This window comes from Tamandua tetradactyla, chromosome 21, assembly GCF_023851605.1.
Source record: "Tamandua tetradactyla isolate mTamTet1 chromosome 21, mTamTet1.pri, whole genome shotgun sequence".
NCBI lineage: Eukaryota > Metazoa > Chordata > Mammalia > Pilosa > Myrmecophagidae > Tamandua > Tamandua tetradactyla.
The window spans coordinates 9,744,546-9,762,636 of record NC_135347.1 but is presented as its reverse complement, the minus strand read 5'-3'; the positions used below and the strand labels follow the sequence as shown (position 1 = coordinate 9,762,636).

The 18,091-nt window shown below is 35.4% G+C and overlaps 1 protein-coding gene across 3 annotated transcripts in view; it reads right to left on the bottom strand.

Annotated features, from left to right (window-relative positions):
- Positions 1 to 1,750: 1,750 nt before the first annotated feature.
- DTWD2 (DTW motif tRNA-uridine aminocarboxypropyltransferase 2) overlaps positions 1,751 to 18,091 on the bottom strand; it is a 210,072-nt gene continuing 193,731 nt past the window's right edge. For all 3 annotated transcript variants that reach the window (XM_077138881.1, XM_077138884.1, XM_077138882.1), the window contains exons 5-6: positions 17,096 to 17,224; positions 1,751 to 3,288 (exon numbers count right to left, since the gene is read on the bottom strand). In XM_077138881.1, coding sequence (XP_076994996.1) covers positions 3,118 to 3,288; positions 17,096 to 17,224 — 300 coding nt within the window. In that variant the 3' untranslated portion in view covers positions 1,751 to 3,117. The remainder of the gene's footprint in view (positions 3,289 to 17,095; positions 17,225 to 18,091) is intronic.

The window sequence follows — 18,091 nt, the reverse complement described above, 5'->3', positions numbered from 1 at the left end:
TACAAATCCAGAAAATCTGGAACTAGTGCAGGCAAATTATGCAATTAAAAAGCATCAGAATTTAAAAGCCAACTAATACAATAAAAAAGTAACCATTTTTCATAAGCCAAATTAAATTAGCAGTTAAAATATGCACATAATGCTACATCCTTTGAGAACTTTACATTAAAAATACAGTAATACTTTTAAAAACTTACTTTAAACTTACTGAAAGTGGGTAACAGTTATGGCATGCATTGTAGACTAGAGAAGATGGAATAACGGAATCACTTTATAAAAAGATCAGTAAAAAATAAGTAAAAGGTTAATTTGGAAATCTATACTTTCTTAAAGAAAATTTTATACATTTACAAAAATTAAATTTTAGTTTTTGAAAAACTAAAGTACTGAAAGTTTGAATGAAGTTTGAAAATACTCTAAAATGTTATATTTAAAAGGAGAAAGTAGCAATTATTTAAAAAAATCAACACAAACTAAATTAAAATTTTTGAGATATAAATGATGTCATATGTAGAAATTTTCTTTTAAAAAACACTTGTAAGAATAGCTACAGAAAATGAAGAAGTTTAATTCTGATATGAAAAAATTTACTGCAAAATGATTTTAACTCATTTGTCAAGAAACTATTATACATTATTATATATTATTTATTTTCTATCATACCTAGCTAAACATTTGATATTGAGTATTTTAAATTATAAATGCGTTAACTTGGCTTTGTTTTTTATTTTTGCTTTTTTCAAAGAGAGAGTTTATTGCTAGGTGGGAAGCAAAAGATCAAATGGCCTAGTGGTCCAAAAAGCTGTCTTCCTGAGTATAGGAGGTTCAAGGTTTTTATGGATTCTAACAAGGAAAGACATTAAAATTTCCAAAGTAAGCAGAGTGGAACAGAAGAGACAGAGTTAACATTTCAATAGCAGGTAGAGGTGGAACAACTTACAAATAAAGGAATGAAATTGGGGCGGTAGCTAGTTAATGGCTGACTCATTAGTATTAGGGCATTTGCCCTTACACACTTCTAAAGTAAAAAAAAAAGGAAAAGGAATAAATTTTTTTTGTATGGCACTGTCACATTTCATTTGTTCTCAATGTGAGTAACCCATTATTGCAGCACAATTTGTTAAATTTTTTTGTTAGTCTGTTTTCTTATTTGTTTATTTTTTGGGAAGTGCATGGACCTGGAATCAAACCCGGGTCTCCCACATGGGAGGTGAGAATTCTACCACTGAACTACCCTTGCACCCCCACTAATTTGTTTTTAAATCCAGAAAAAAAGCCAAAGACAGGAGACAGAAACCTAACTTTTGTTTAATATTTAATAAAGTTTTCTGCAGTTTCCTCATATAATTTCATTAGCATTCTAATCATTGATGGAACTAACAAACTTACGTAACCTGTTGCGGCTGATTAAACTTCACCTACCCTGGCGAACTGGAGAGCCCCACCTGCCTATCCCTAACAATCTACGAAGCATACCAAATGTTTAACTACAGAAGTGCAACCACAAAAGACATTGTTCTTGGCGGGCCGCGGTGGCTCAGCGGGCAAGAGTGCTTGCCTGCCATGCCGGAGGACCCCGGTTCGATTCCCGGCCCCAGCCCATGTAAAAAACAAACAAAATATAATAAAAATAAAGATGTTTCCCTTTCTTCCTCCCTTCCTTCCTTCCATCCTTCCTTCCTTCTCTGTCTTTCTTTCCTTCCTTTCCTCCCTCTCTCTTTAAAAAAAAAAAAAAAAAGACATTGTTCTTTTGTTTTTTATCTTTCTTGGTTTCAATAAAACCTGCTCTATAAATATGCTACTCTCCCTCCCCTTAGCATGGCTTTTGGTTCAGTTAGCTTGACTGCTCCTTGGGCCAAGCTTGCCAAGATCCGTTGAGGTCCGTCCGTTTCTTCTTTTCATGAATTTTCCTCGTCTACTGTCCTTCACTTTCCTTTCAATTGTGACTAGCATTATACCTACTAAAAAAGGTCTAAACCAGTCAACAATAAACAAATAAATGAGCAAGATGACTGTTGAAAAATACCATTGGTGCATGCTCATGTACCATCACACACATGCAAAAACATGTATCAAACTTGCTCTTAAATTGCTAAACTGCATGTTTTCGTTTTCTGTACAATTTAAGACTAAATACTGGAAACTCTGTAAGTTATAAACAAAGAACAAAACAAAATCCTCTCTCTTCTTGAGAAAAGGTGTACATAATAGCAGTAGACTTAAATTAAATATAAATGCACGTTACATACATGTTTCCTATTCTATGCCAAATCCCAGTAAATATTTTTCTAAGGGGGAGATGGCAAATTTGTTCTCTCAAATTGAAAGTTTTTGCCCTTAATTTTCCTTTTATATAGCCCAAACTTCAGGGCTCAAAATAACAGTTGTATTATATCCTATTTCAGTTGTTTACAAATATGAAAACTTAGATACAATCATTTTATCACCTAGAAGTAAATCTCCTTAATAAGAATTGAAAAATAAAAATGTATCCAAAGTGAATGCGAATGAAAATGTAGGCTATATCATATTATATGCACCTCTTACAAATTAGGATGAGTTAAAATCACATCAGCTGAGTTAAGGTTTAGTACTTAGAGAATACTTATTTTTATTGTTTTGCTGAAAGAAACAAGTTTAATCTGAAGTATTTGGTTATGATTATCTTCTATTACTTATTTCAAACCATAAAGTTCATGTATAAGTCTCAAAACTAATGTAGGTACCCTCTATTATAGATCTACATCTAATGGCCTATAAATATTAATTGAAGCAATACTGTTCCAATCAGTCACAACAGTTTCCTTCCTTTTTATAAGCAATAACTTCTAACTCAGCTCAACAATTAATCACATTTTAGATTATAAATTTGAAAATTTTATTAGAGGCACATTAAAAATGAAAACAAATACAGTAGGAAATCTTGCTTTTCACACTCGGTAAATTTTTTTGCTTTTGTTTTTATGGCTATTTGGCTTACTTCCTTCTCCTGGGCAAGATTAGCACGCAACTCTTCTTCTTATAGACGGTCAAAAATCATAGAGTCAAACTGTCTGCATACCTAACTTAGCATTGTCAGCTGAAGACAGGTAAACTAGCACCATAAGAACAACTGTACTAAATTTTAATACTCTTCATTAATAGTTCCATTTTCCTGAGTTTTCGTTTGTTCCTTGGCATGGGCTTAGGATATAATCCATTTTTCAGAAGGTGTTCCTTGCTGAGGCGAATTTGAGCACCATGCTGAAGCTGGAAGGAGCATAATGCTTGAAGAGGTCGAAGCAAAGTCTGTTAAGAAAAAGATACCAAAATGGTGTTGGGACAAATCATGATAGTCTATCCAGATTTTTTTTTTTTCAGAAATGGATTATTATGTTTCTTTTTGTACTAGGACTGGCATTTAACTATGAAAAACAGTATATATTGTGATAAATGTATCATTATAAATAAACAATACTTTTAAATTCATACCTTGCATAGCATTAAGGAACCAAAAAGATAGAAATACTGATTTTTTTTTATTAGAGAAGTTGTGGGTTTACAGAACAATCATGCATAAACTACAGGATTCCCTTATACACTCCCTACTACTAACACCTTGCATAGGTGTGGTACATTTGCTACAACTGATTAAAGAAAATTTTTATACTTGTACTATATTAACTATAGTTTATGGTTTAACTTAAGGTTCACTGCTCGTGTAGTATAGCTTCAGGGATTTTTAAAAAATATTTATCCTATTACCACATACATAACCTAGCATTCCCCCTTTATCCACATTCAGATACATATTTCCATGCTGTTAATTATGTTCATGATGTTATGCTACCAATTTCCTCTGTTCCAAATAGGTATTCTATACATTTTAAACCCTAACTCCCTATTCACTAGCCCCACTCCTTCCCCCTGGAAACCTAAATGCTAGATTCTGACTTCATGAGTTTGTTTATTCTAATTACAGAAATACTGATTTTTAATATAGGTAGTAAAATCTGAATGTAGTATTTTTTTTTTATGTTGTATGGTTAGGGTCACATTTTATTCTTTTTTCATGTGAGTATCCCATTATCGCAGCACCATTTGTTGACTTTTTTGCTTGTTCGTTTGCTTGTCTGTTTGTTTTTTGGGGAAGTGCATGGGCCGGGAATTGAACCTGGGTCTCCTGCATGGCAGGCAAGAATTCTACCACTGAACTACCCTTGTACCCCCTGAACTCACTTTTTTTTTTCGCATGAGCAGGCACTGGGAATTGAACCTGGGTCTCCAGCATGGCAGGAGAGAATTCTGTCACTGAGCCACTGAACTTACTTTTTATACATTAATGTATTCAAAACACCAAGAAAAATTGTTACCACTTATAATAATTTAATGTTATAAACAGGCTAAAAAAGTTTTATATTTAAAGATAAGCATATCAAATTAATAATTCAGCTTCAATCTGACTGAATTGGTTAACAGTAAGGTAACAACAGAGCGTAAGCAGTTAACTAATTCTCTCACACTGGTCCATGGACTATACAGATTAGATATCAAAGTTTTTGGTGCATTTGAAATAACTACGACTGTAGATGTATGCACCTGTCTCAATTTAAATACCTACAGGGCCATGTATGTAACATAAATATGTGAAGAGGGAATGGTGGAAATTATAAAATAACTGGAATACATGTCTTTCCTAAAGTTACTCAAATTCAAAAAGAAAACAAAATAATATCATGTCGGTGTTTTAACAGCATTTTAGGTCAGATTCTATTGTCAGGCCTGTGAACTCTGATCTAACTAAACCTTTAAAAAATAAAGGCAAAAACTTGAATTAAACAGACACTCAACTTTAAAGGAACATAAAAACAGTAAAGATAAAACTGACAGATTTAACTACAAAATTTTTACATCTATATGAAAAATTTACTCCCCACCATATACAACCTAAGTGGGAGAAAAAGAACTCACACAAACTATGATGATTATTAGTAGTTCCTTCTCTATAGCCATTCTTTTTTATTAAAAGAACTCAACTTGTATTCAAGGTGGCAATGTTCCCTGCTAATAATATAATATTACACTAGATACATGACACAGTTTTATCCAAGGAGATATAAGTAGAAGTCCTTGGGTGGGGATTCCAGACATCTTGTTTATAAGTGGACAGATAGAGCAGGCACAAGCACTTTGATCTTTCTCCTTGCCTGGAACATGTTAGACCATCATGTGGACTACCAGACAATTAATTTGGGGAGAAAGACCAAAGGTGATGGTAGAGTTATACAGAGAAGGTTGGGTTTAACAAAGGAGTATGACTGCAGAATCATTATATGGATACTTCTTTTAGTCTCCAGATTCTTAGAGCTGCTAGAAGTAAAAACCTAAAATTGTGGTATTGTAACCCATACCAAACTCTGAAATCTGTTCTACAACTAATTGTTGCACTGTGCTTTGAAATTTATTGCTTTTTTGTATATGTTAGTTTTCACACACAAAAAATAAAAAGTCGATTGTGTTGATAAAAGAATATTTATTCTTTCTAGCCTGCAATGTTCTAGAGCAGCTAGAAGGAAAAATCTGAGATGATAATATGGTAGCCCCTGACAAACTCTGGGATCTGTCCTGTAACTACTCGTTGAAGAGTGCTCTGAAAACTATTGCTTTTTTCTTTCTTTGTTTTGTATATATGTTATGTTATACAACATATATAAACTATAAACACTAATAAGAAAAAGATAAACACCTTGAGAAAAGCTGTGTATCAAATTACTGTGGAAAGTCTCTTAGGTAGATTCTTTTTTTTTTTTTTAACTTTTTAAATTATATAACATAACATATATACAAAACAAAGAAAAAAAAGCAATAGTTTTCAGAGTACTCTTCAACAAGTAGTTATAGGAGAGATCCCAGAGTTTGTCAGGGGCTACCATATCATCATGTCAGATTTTTCCTTCTAGCTGCTCCAGAACATTTATTAGTTTACTGAAATTCTTTAAGAGAGGAAGCATCTTGGAAGGAGTCCTTTTTCAAAGCCGCGAGAGAGCCACGGCACAGCTTTGAGAATCACACAGTCCACTAGCCAGAGACCTTTGGACATGCAAAAGAAAAACGCTCCAGGGTAGAGCTTCATGAAACAAGAAGCCATGAGAGAAAGCGAGCAAACTAGAACATTATCTTCACTCAAGAACAACCGATGAAGTTCAGGGTTTCTCTCTCAATTGGAAAGGCACATGGCAACTATGGCGATGTCTGCTAGCTTTCTCTCCAGGCTTCTTGTTTCATGAAGCTCCTCCTGGGGCGTTTTCCTTCTTCTCCAAAGGTCTCTGGCTGCATGGGCTCTCAAGGTTCTCATGGCTCTCTAGCTTTTTCCAAAACACTTCCGCTTTTAAAGGATTCCAGTAAACTAATCGAAACCCAACTGGAATGGGTGGAGTCACTTCTCTGTGGAGACAATCAAGTTTCCCACCTATAGTATTAAAGAGGGAATAAAAGAAATCTTTTTCCTTTCTTCATGCTACAAGATGGGATCAGGATTAAAACACAGCTTTTCTAGAGCACATAATCCTTTCAAACCACCAAAGACTCTTACACCCCCATGTCTGCATGAGACACTTATAAATTCTATATTTACAGGTATCTCCTGCAGATTCTGCTTCTCTAGAGAACTCTAGCTAATACACCATCATTTGCCAATCTACTTTCCAGTCAGGGAATCCTTCAGTCAATTGTATTCCTAAGGCATCATGCATAATGCCCAAAGTCCACAGTCCATCCACATTCTCCATTTAGATAATTTCATTGTTCCCAAGAGAAAGAACACCAATAAACACACCCTCACCAAACAGGAAATCTGAACTTCTTCTTAACCCATTATTTACCTGTGGTGTTGCTGTGGTATTGGTGATGTTTTCCTGTTAAATATAGACCACAGCACGCAATAGCAGTTTTTCTCCTATACCCTGAACTTAAACACTCTGTACAAGAATCATATCTTTGAAGTAGTTCATGCAAGAACTTATTTATATTTGTAGTGTTATTCAATGGGACACATAGTGTAAGAATTCGAGAATTCGACAGTTTTGCCACGCAAAGGAAGACTCCAAGAGACGTTCTCTCATGCAACACGCAAGGGGTTTATTTACCACACATGCGTGGGGCTCACTGAACACGCAGGAACAGACAGCCCCGAGCCTGGGTTTTGGGAAGCTTTTTGAGGGCCAGGATAAGGGGGTGGGGTTTGAGGGTTGAACATGAGTTACAGGTTCTGCTTTATGCAGGAAGTAGATAACGAACATTTTGCAAGAAGTAGATAACAAACATTTTGCAAGAAGCAGATAACAAACATTTTTCGCGCATGAGTCATGGGAGCTGCTTCATGCAAGAAGCAGCTGTCTCGTGCAAAACTCCCTTACTCAACCTTCTCAGTTGCATTCTTAGATAAACTTCCTCCGGCAGTTACAACCTTGCATAACAAAGGCAGCAGAAAACCTTGCATAACAAAGGCAGCAGATAACTGCCCCTGGGAAGTCCCAGGTTGTTTTTCTTAGCCTGATGGGGCCCATAACTCTTTTCTTTACAATCCTTCTTTACATAAGAAAAGTTAGCTACTGCTAAGTTTTATAAAATCCTTCTTTACATAAGAAAAGTTAGCTACTGTTAAGTTTTATAAAATCCTTCTTTACATTAGGTCTATACAATCCCTTTCAATCAAGTTTACCTTCAATTCAGTAATATTACTTATAGACCCACTAGTGAACCACCTTCGTGTCTATTCCCTTACATTTGTGTTCAACCACATTAGCTAACCATTTGCCCATCTCTAGCTTCTATGTACCTCTAAGTCCCCCAAATTCTGTATTAAAAGCCTTCAATTTTACCTTTACCATGGTCGTAAAAGTGCAGTCAGATAGTATCTATTCTTCTGTGTCTGGCTTATTTCACTCAGCATTATGTCCTCAAGGCTCATCCATCTAGTCATGTGCTTCAGGATGTCATTTTGTCTCGCTGCTGCATAATATTCCATCACATATATACATACCACATTTTGTTAATCCACTTGTCTGTTGATGGGCACCTGGGGTGTTTCCATCTTTGGGCAACTGTAAATAATGCTGCTATGAACACTGGTATGCAAATGTCTGCTTGTATATTTGAATGCAAATGCTTTCATTTAGCTCTTCTGGGTATATACCAAGTAGCGTTTTGTTGGGTCACAGGGCAACTCAATATTCAGTTTCTTAAGGAACTGCCAAACTGTCTTACAAAGTGGCTGTACCATTATGTATTCCTGCCAGCAGTGCATAAGTGTCCCAATTTCTCCACATCCTCTGCAACATTTGCAGTTTCCTATTTAATAGCAGCCATTGTTACAGGAGTGAGGTGGTATCTCACTCTTGTCTTGACCTCCATTTCCCTTATAGCTAATGAAAATAAGCATCTCTTCATGTGCTTTTGAGCAACCTGTATTTGCTCTTCAGAAAAATGCCTATTCATATTTTTAGCGCATTTTATAATTGGATTGTTTTGTTCTTTTGTTGTTGAGTTGTATGATTGCTTTATGTGCACAGGATATCAAACCTTTGTCTAATTGATTTCCAAATATTTTCTCCCACCATGTTGGCTGCCTCTTCACCTTTTTGACAGTTTTTTGAGGTACAGAAGCATTTGATTTTGAGGAGTTCCCATTAATCTATCATTCCCTTTGTTGCTTGTGCTTTGGGTATAATGTTTAGGAAACTATCGCCTATTACTAGGTCTTGAAGATGTTTCCCTACATTTTCTTCTAGAAGCTTTATGGTACTAGATATTATATTTAGTTGTTTGATCCACTTTGAGTTAATTTTTGCACAGGGTGTAAGGTAAGGGTCCTCTTTCATTCTTTTGGCTATTGATATACAGTTCTCCCATGCTCATTTATTGGAAAGATTGTTTGGTCCCAGTTCAGGGTATTTGGGGGTCTTGTTAAAAATTGGTTGACCATAGATTTCGTGGTCTATTTCTGCACTCTCAATTCAATTCCATTGGTCCAACTTCTATCTTTGTTCCAGTATCATGCTGTTTTGACCACTGTGGCTTTATAATGATTTTAAAAATTAGGAAGTGTTAATCCTCCTACTTTATCCTTCTTTTTTAGGGTGCTTTTAGCTATTCAGGGTCTCTTTCTCTTCCAGATGAATTTGGTAACTAGCTTTTTCAAGTCTTCAAAGTAAGTTGTTGGAATTTTTATTGGTATTGCATTGACTCTGTAGGTCAATTTGGGTAGAACTGACATCTTAACTACATCGAACCTTCCTATCCATGAGCAGGGAATGTCTTTCCACCTATCTATATCTTCTTTGATTTCTTTTAGCAATGTTATGTAGCTTTCTGTGAACAAGTTCTTTACACCCCTATCTGTATTCATTCCTAGGTACTTGATTCTTTTAGCTGCTACTTTGAATGGAATTTTTTCTTTAACTGATTCCTCAGTTAGGTCATTGCTTCTGTACAGAATCATTACTGATTTTTGCACATTAATTTTATATCCCACCATCTTGCTGAATTTATTAGCTTAAGTAACTTTGCTGTAGATTTCTCAGGATTTTTCCAGTATAGTATCATGTCATCTGCAAATAATGAAAGTTTTACTTCTTTCCAGTTCGAGGACTTTTATTTCTTTTTCCTGCCTGATTGCTCTAGCTAGAACTTCTAGTACAGTGATGAATAATAGTGGTGATAGACAACATCTTTGTCTCATTTCCAATCTTAGATGGAAAGCTTTCAGTCTCTCTCCATTGAGCACAATGCTGGCTATCAGTTTTTCAGATATGCCCTTTAACATACTGAGGAAGTTACCTTTGATTCCTATCTTCTGAAGTGTTTTCATCAGAAAAGGGTGTTAAATTTTGTTGAATGCTTTTTCAGCATCATTCAAGATGATGTGGCTATTTTTCCCTTTCAATTTGTTAATGTGCTATATTACATTAATTGATTTTCTTGTGATGAACCATCCTTGCATTCCTGGTAGAAACCCCACTTGGTCATGGTGTATAATTCTTTTAAAGTGCTGTTGGAATCAATTTCCTGGTATTTTGTTGAGAATTTTTCCATCTATATTCATTAGGGAGATTAGCCTGCAGTTCTCCTTTCTTATACCATCTTTAACTGGTACTAAAATGACGTTAGCTTCATAAAATGAATTAGGCAGTGTTCCTTTTTCCTCAGTTTTTCAGAAGTTTGAGCAGGATTGCTGCTAGTTCTTTTTGGAATGTTTGATAAAATTTCCCTGTGAAGCCATATGGCCTTGGGTTTTTCTTTGTAGGAAGATTTTTGATGACTGATTGAATCTCTTTATTTGTGATTGTTTGTGGAGATCTTATATTTCTTCTGCGTCACTGTAGCTTGTTTGTATGTTTCCAGGAATTTGTCCAATTCATCTAAGTTGTCTGGCATTACGTTGTTCATTGTATTCTCTTATGATCTCTTTTATTCTTCAAGGTCTGTGGTAATGCTCCCCTTCTCATTTCTGATTTTGTTTTTTTGGGGTTTTTTTTTTTTTTGCATCCTCTTTTTTACTTCATCTGCCTTGTTAGTGGCCCATTTATTTTACTGATTTTCTCAGAGAATCAACTTTTGGTTTTATTGATTCTTTCTATTGTTCTTTTGTTCTCTCATTCAACTCTGCTTTAATCTTTGTTATTATTCTTCTATTTGCTTTGGGGTTAGTTTGCTGTTCTTTCTCAAGTTCCTCAAAGTGAGCAGTTAAATCCTAGATTTTTGCTCTTTCTTATATTTTTTAATTTAGTTATTTAGGGTAATAAATTTCCCTCTCAGCACAGACTTTGCCACATTCCATAAGTCCTGATACGTAGTACTTTTATTTTCATAAGTCTCCAGATAGCTACTGATTTCTCTAACAATTTCTTCTATGACTCACTGGTTGTTTAGGAGTGTGTTATTTAATCTCCATATGTTTGTGGAAGTTCTCATTCTTTGATGGTTACTGATATCCAGCTTCATTCCACTGTGATCAGATAAAGTGCTTTGAATAATTTCAGAGTTTTTAAATTTATAAAGACCATCATATGATCTATTCTGGAGAATGTTCCATGAGCACTAGAGAAGAATGTATATCCTGGTGTTTGGGGGTATAATGGCCTATATATGTCTGTTAGGTCTAATTCATTTATCAAGTTGTTTAACTTCTCTATTTTCTTGTTGATTCTCTGTCTGGTTGTTCCATGTATAGAGGAGAGTGGTGTATTGAACTTTCCTACTATTATTGTTGAAACCTCTGTTGCTCCCTTCAATTTTGCCAATATCTGTCTTAGTTTGCCAATATCTGTCTCAAGGAGCTCTTTGGAGCTCCCTGACTGGGGACATAAGCATTTATGATTGTTATTTATTCTTGGTGAATTGTTCCTTTAATTAATATGTACCGTACTTCTTTGTCTTTTATGATATGTTTACATTTAAAGTCTATTTTGCCCAATATTAGTAAGCTACTGCTGCTTCCTTTTGATTAACAACTTGCGTGGAACATCTTTTCTATTCTTTCACTTTTAATCTATTTGTATCCTTGTGTCTAAGATGAGTTTCTTGTAAGTAGCATATAGTTGGATTATATTTCTTAATCCATTCTACCAATTCGTATCTTTTAATTGGTAAGTTTAGTCTGTTAACAGTCAATGTTATTAGTGAAAAGGCGTTTCTTGTATCCATCACTTTATCCTTTTAATTTTATTTGTCAGATCTATATAGTCTTTTTCACCCCCTTTTTTTTTATCCTTTAAGTTACCCTTATTAATACTCTTCAATTCTGTGCCCTCCTCCAGAACCCCCTCTTCTGTCTTTTTTTGTTGTTCAATTGGCAGAATTCCCGTTAGTATTTCTTGTAGGGCTGGTCTCTTGATGACAAATTCTTTCAGGACTTCTTTGTCTGTGAAAACTTTAACCTCTCCCTCAGTTTTGAAGGACAATTTGGCTGGGTACAGAATCCTTGGCTGGAAGTCTTTCTCTTTCAGGATTTTAAATACATCATACCACTGCCTTTGTGCCTCCATAGTGCCAGTTAAGTAGTCTGAACTCAGTTTTATGTGGTGTTCCTTGTATGGAGTATTTTTTTCTTTTTTGCCATTTGTTGCTTTTAGTGCTCAAAATCAGTTGTCCTGTCCTTTAGTTCACTTATTCGTTCTTCTTCCTCTTCAAATCTGCTGTTGTGTGCCTTGAGTGCATTTTTGTTTTGGTCTACAGCATCTTTAATCTCTGTGATATCTGCTATTTTTCTATTTATTCTTTCAAATTCCTCTTTATGCTCTTCCAGTGTCTTCCTGATCTCCTTTATGTCATTAACCATCATATTTATTTTATTTAGTAGAGTTATAGGAACATTTTTGTTTAGTTGTTCCAAAGTCTGTGTCTCCTCCAGTGTTTTAATATGGTCATTAGGCTGGGCTATACACGTCTGCATCATGATATGCTTAGTGATCATCTGTTGTCTTCATGTAAATATCTTGATAGGTTTACTTTGGAAGTTGATTTCCTTCAGCATTCTAAAATTTTGTAATTGCATGATGAATGTGGAGCACGGGGTGGGGCACAACAGTGCAGTGATGCATTGCGGTGCAGGTATAGGCACAGGTTGGGGACACCATGCTCGTGCTTCCGAATTCCTGTCTCACTGTCCATGCGCTCCGGAGGGTTCCAGGCTTCTGTTTGGAACAGGGCACATTAGGCTGTTTGCACCAGCTGGACGGTCTCCAGTTCTTTGTGTCTCAGTTCTTCACCTTTTGCAAGCAGGGCCTCCCTGTATTGTGTAGAAGATATTCCCAGGTCACTTCCACCCTAGGACTGCCTCACCTTCTCATCCATTCTGTAGCTGGTCCTTGGAGGAGGGATGAACTCGACCTATCATATTCTGCCATCTTCCTGGAACTGCTTAGATTCTTATAATTTTTAAAGAATGCATGGAAACAAGAGAGGGATATGTGGAAATGACTGTATATTAGTTTACACAGGCAACACTGTGGTTCTAGACTGGATCTGAAACATCATCCCTAGGAGATATTTTGAACTATATATAGACTGATTCAACAAAAGGGCCTATTGCTATTTCATGATGTTTATTAAATTCTTCATATACAGGTGAGAACTAAAATGCCTCCGGGAAAGGGTTTCCAACTTTTACAACCTAAAGACAAGATTTCATCAATTTAATTAGTTAATTAGGAGAATGAACTTCATAGTTAGAGCTGGATTAGAATTCTCACTTCCTCTCTAAGGTAGTCACTGAGGGAGTAACTGAAAAATAAGGATTTAAGAGATGATTATGATTACTGAATCATTATTTAGATATTCCTTTTTACTCTCTGGTATATTAGACAAAGGTGAACACTTGAATTCTCTGAACTGTAACCCAGCTGCCTTGAACTCTGATGATTATATATAGCCTTTATTTTGTGCTGTTCTGATTGTAAAAACCTTGTGACTAACTTTCACTTATACCCATTTTATACTGTTTTTGGACTTTAGAGTCATTTGATCACTAAAGATAGCCCCTAATGTTTATTAATGAAGGGTCTTGGGTCAGTCCAGAACTAACTCACCCCAAGTCCAAAGTCACCTTAGTAACCGAAGCTAGATCTAACCAAAATGGTCCACCTGACATGGGTAGTAGCTTAGACTTTAACCTATGAGCCACTATACCTCATTATAATACCAAAATTCATGTCCATCATCATAAGGCCATCATTTTCTTATATTCATCCTATGACTAAGTATGTAATCAATCTCTGCATGCTCAATCATTAGATCCTCTCTAATTACATATTCTAGAGCCACTGTACTCATTATCCTAAAACCTTCCCATCTTTAAATGTATAAAACTATCAGAATTACTACAGTTCAGGTAGATAGAATTTTGGGCCAGTAGGCCATCTGATCTCCTGTTTCACACCTAGCAATAAACTTTTTCTCTCTTTGAAACCCCAGTGTCTCAGGAATTGGTCATTTGATGCATGGGGCAGAAAACTCACCACCTTTGTCTGTTAACAAGGCTGTTCACAAATATACCAATACTCCTAATTAGTACATGATCAGATTGTACTTTCTAGCTCCCCTTGACATTAAACACGGCCATAGGACTTGTTTTTGTTAATAAAATGACAGCTTGAGTAATGTGTGTCATCTCTGGGCAGAAGTGTTAAAAGCAGTATAAGAAGTGGAAAGATGTGACCAGATAGCACTTCCATCAGCCTGGGTCACTGAGTGACTGCAAGCTCAAATATACGTAGTGTGAGAGGCATAAACCTTTGTTATGCTGGAGAAGTCACGGACATGCCTAGCAGTCATTTCCCAGCCCTCACCTGCACACACGCCCCGCATCTCCAATTTATTATGTACAGATGTTTCAATATGTTTCCATTCCACAGGGAGGAAGGGGGAGGGATGAATTTAGGTCTAATAGAGTGTCCTGACTGTACCTTAACCCCAAAACTGGGAACAAGCAGTCCCAATAGCTGATCAAGGCAGGAAGTCACAGTGATAGGGTGCCCTCCCCTAGGTATATAAACAAATCTAACTCTTGGGCAGCACAGATTGTCTTTTCCCTCCTATGCAAAGTGGGGTGTAACAAACCACCAACCATTAAGTGTGACCAAATCAGTTGGCCAACAAGATGGACTGGCTATGATGGGATCTCTTCCCCTGCTCTTTTGGACTCTTTGTGTTATGTAAGTAATAAAGTGGTCATTTGCTGAAAGTTTTTGTTGTGCCTGATGTTGTGTTCTCATGACACACTGAGTAGGAACTGCCCCCACACTGAGTTACACCATTTTCAGTTTCAGAGTTGAAAGTTACTGCAGCCTGATGCAGCCACCTAGTAGTTATGTGTTCCCAGATAAGTTATATAACCTCTCTGCCACATTTTCTTTGTAAAATGAGGAAAAGAATGCCTACTTCAGAAGATCATTGTTAGGGTAAAATAAGATGATACTTCTATATAAATTATGAACATCCTATCTGAAGCAATGTGAAGCTATATAAGAGACAGATAGGTTCAGGTGGAACAAAGAAAATACCCTACTTATAAAACAAGTTCATTTCTAAAAGTTAATTTGGGGAAAAATCAGTCTTTTGTAAATCCTTTAGTTTGTCTGTAGGTGCAAAGTGACAGTTTTTAAGTGACCACTATTAATGTTACTAACTGCTGATGTTGGAAGAGCTAAGAGCTAAGATGTTGGAAGGCTGTGGCAAAAAGGTTTGCCGTATTTGTCTACAGAAATTCATAATGTAAAATTTCCCAAATACAGGAAGTTCTGTAATTAAAAAAAAAAAAGACACCCAAGTTCAAGGTTTCCAATACAGCAAAAGCCTTGGTAAATAATGTAGTAGCTAAATGAAAGTCACCACTTACAAATCCAAAATTTCTTTTATATTTCTATAAGCAAGAATCAGAAAGGCAAAGAAGTACAAATAACTCTTCTTGAGTATCAATGTATCAAGCAATTAACTCAAACTATCACAATAATCCTAGGATAGTTTTGTATACTACAAACTATCACAACAATGCTAAGTGGTAAGTATTTTTGTGTGTGCTACATAGGAAACAAGTATAAAGAGATTATTTGAATTGCCCACTTATAAAAGGTGATGAAATTGCAATTCAAAGCCAATTCAAAGCCCTTATCATGTTATTTATAGGGAGCTATGCCCCCATATCACAGTACTTCCAGGTACTTGAACAACTTCTGCCCTAGAAAAAAGGATAAGGATGAATCCACAGACCAAGGAAAAATCCTCAAACAAGAATTCTCTGGCAAATTCTTTATTTTGAGGAGCCCACCTTTGTAGAATGAAGCTAACTACTCTCCTCTATCATTTTAAAGTTTTATTAGAATACCCCTAATAAAAGGTTATTGCTTTAAAAAAGGGTATATCATAGCTTTCCTCCCTAGCAAGGGGAGAAAACGCCTATGATAAGAGCAGACAATAATTGTGCTTCATAGAGAAATGTACTAATTTTTAAAATTTTAGCTAGATTTGAATAGACTGGACTTGGGGTTCCTCACTGAGACAGAAGGCTTTCCCATAAACTGACTGAGGACCAATTTTTGCCATCTATGATAGTAAGCAACCTGAGTTGTTTCATTATGCATTTTTTCTGTTCATGCTCCTGTCCACCATCGTATCAGCACCTCCCAAATCACACATCTGATTATCAAACGTTCTTTTTATACTCCTGGCCACTGTAGTATAACTATGCCTGGAAACCAAGGCAAACAAAATGAGAGCTCCTAGGATCTTACAGTTATTTGGGATTTTATTTTCAATTTGGTCACAGACAGCATACAATAGTTAAAGAGATGACGGGCCCTGAGTCCTAAATCAACATTCTGAACCTTAAACTTTGCCTGTTGTTAGATATTATACTCAGAACAAAAGTTTTCTTGTTAGTGTCATGGAAATCATAACAAGGATACCTTTTTTTATTATATATCCCAAAAGACTAAGATGTTAGTGAGCTCGCTGACTCATTCTTTTTTGATTATTATTAATTATATATGAAATCATCAGGCTTTCAGGTAAATTAAATAAAATGATGATTACAGGCATTTTATATTCATATTTTGAATATTTTGAAGGCATTTTCTCAAAAAAATGTGTATCATTTTATACTCTAAGCAAGGTTAATAAGACAAACAGAAAATTGGTATACTTCATCAAATAAAAGTAACAATGCCAACATATAAATATATTTGTTGTTGCTGTAAGAAGGTACTTTCAATTAAAAAGGAATAAGAAAAAAGTTGGGTATAGGAGAACAGAAAATACTGAAAGAGAAATATCAAATACTAAAAGAAAAATCTATCTTAAAAAAACAATTTAATGTTGTGTTACTTAGATGCAATTTAGCATATTATAAATGCTGTTTACACAGCTTAGGATGAATATTAAATAATACAGTCTAGAACCCAAACTAACCCAGAAAAATACAGAGGGAATGATGTACCTTTCACAGATAATTCTACTTGTCACTTGATCTATAAATTTAACATTATACATTTCTAAATTTCCTAGATAAAATCTAAACAAAATTCTACTTCTGAAAACTATAACCTTCCAACACTTTCCATACCTCTTGTATGAAACTATTTTTCTCCAGGATGGAAAGAGCAACAGCTGCACACTCCAGTGTAGAAAGGCACCTATTGGTTGGCTGCATCCGAATTACATACTGACTAGAAACACTAGTTTTTAACTGCACCTGAAATCAAAAACAAATAACATCATTGAATTTTGTTTGAATTTAAAACTATAAAGTTTGTTAGAAATAAAAATTTCCCTCTGAAATTGCCTTTTGTTGTTGCTGTTCTTAAATAGTAATTCAAGAGGACACTTACACATATATCTGACAAAGAACATATATCCAGAATCTAAACAGAATTCCTACAAATCAAAAATAAAAAGACTCAGAGAAACTATAACACAGGTTATGAGTGGCCAGGGTAGGGGTGGAGAATGGGGAATTAATACTTAATTGGTGCAAAGGTTCCATGTGGGGTGATGGAAAAATTTTGGGAATGGATGGTGATAATGGTAGCACAACATTCTGAATTTAAGTAACACCACTGAATTTGAATGCAGTGAAATGTGGAAAATTTGGGTTATAATTATGTTACTAGAATAAATATTTTTAAAAAAACATAGAAGAGTACAACATAAACTGAATCCTAATATGAACTATTGACAATTATTTATAGTATAACAATGATACTTCATCAATTTTAACAAAAGTACCACATTCTGCTGGTTTGAAACTATTATATACCTCAGAAAAGCCATGCTCTTTTAATACTAATCCAATTTTGTGGGGGCAGATCTATTGTTTGGATGGGATCTTTTTTCTTTTTTTCCAGATGGCCGATTATAGGTTTATTGTAGTAAAGGGATACAACTAAGAAGCCAAGAGATGCATAGGGTGAGGTTTGGGAAGGTCTCAAACAACTGTCCATGTCCTTTCCATGTGGAGTCAGAGCATGAGAGACCCTCCCAGCAGAGTGATGTCTCTTTCCAATCATGGAAGCTCATTGGAGTTTCAAGTGTCCTAAGTTTATATGGGGTCTCTTCATGT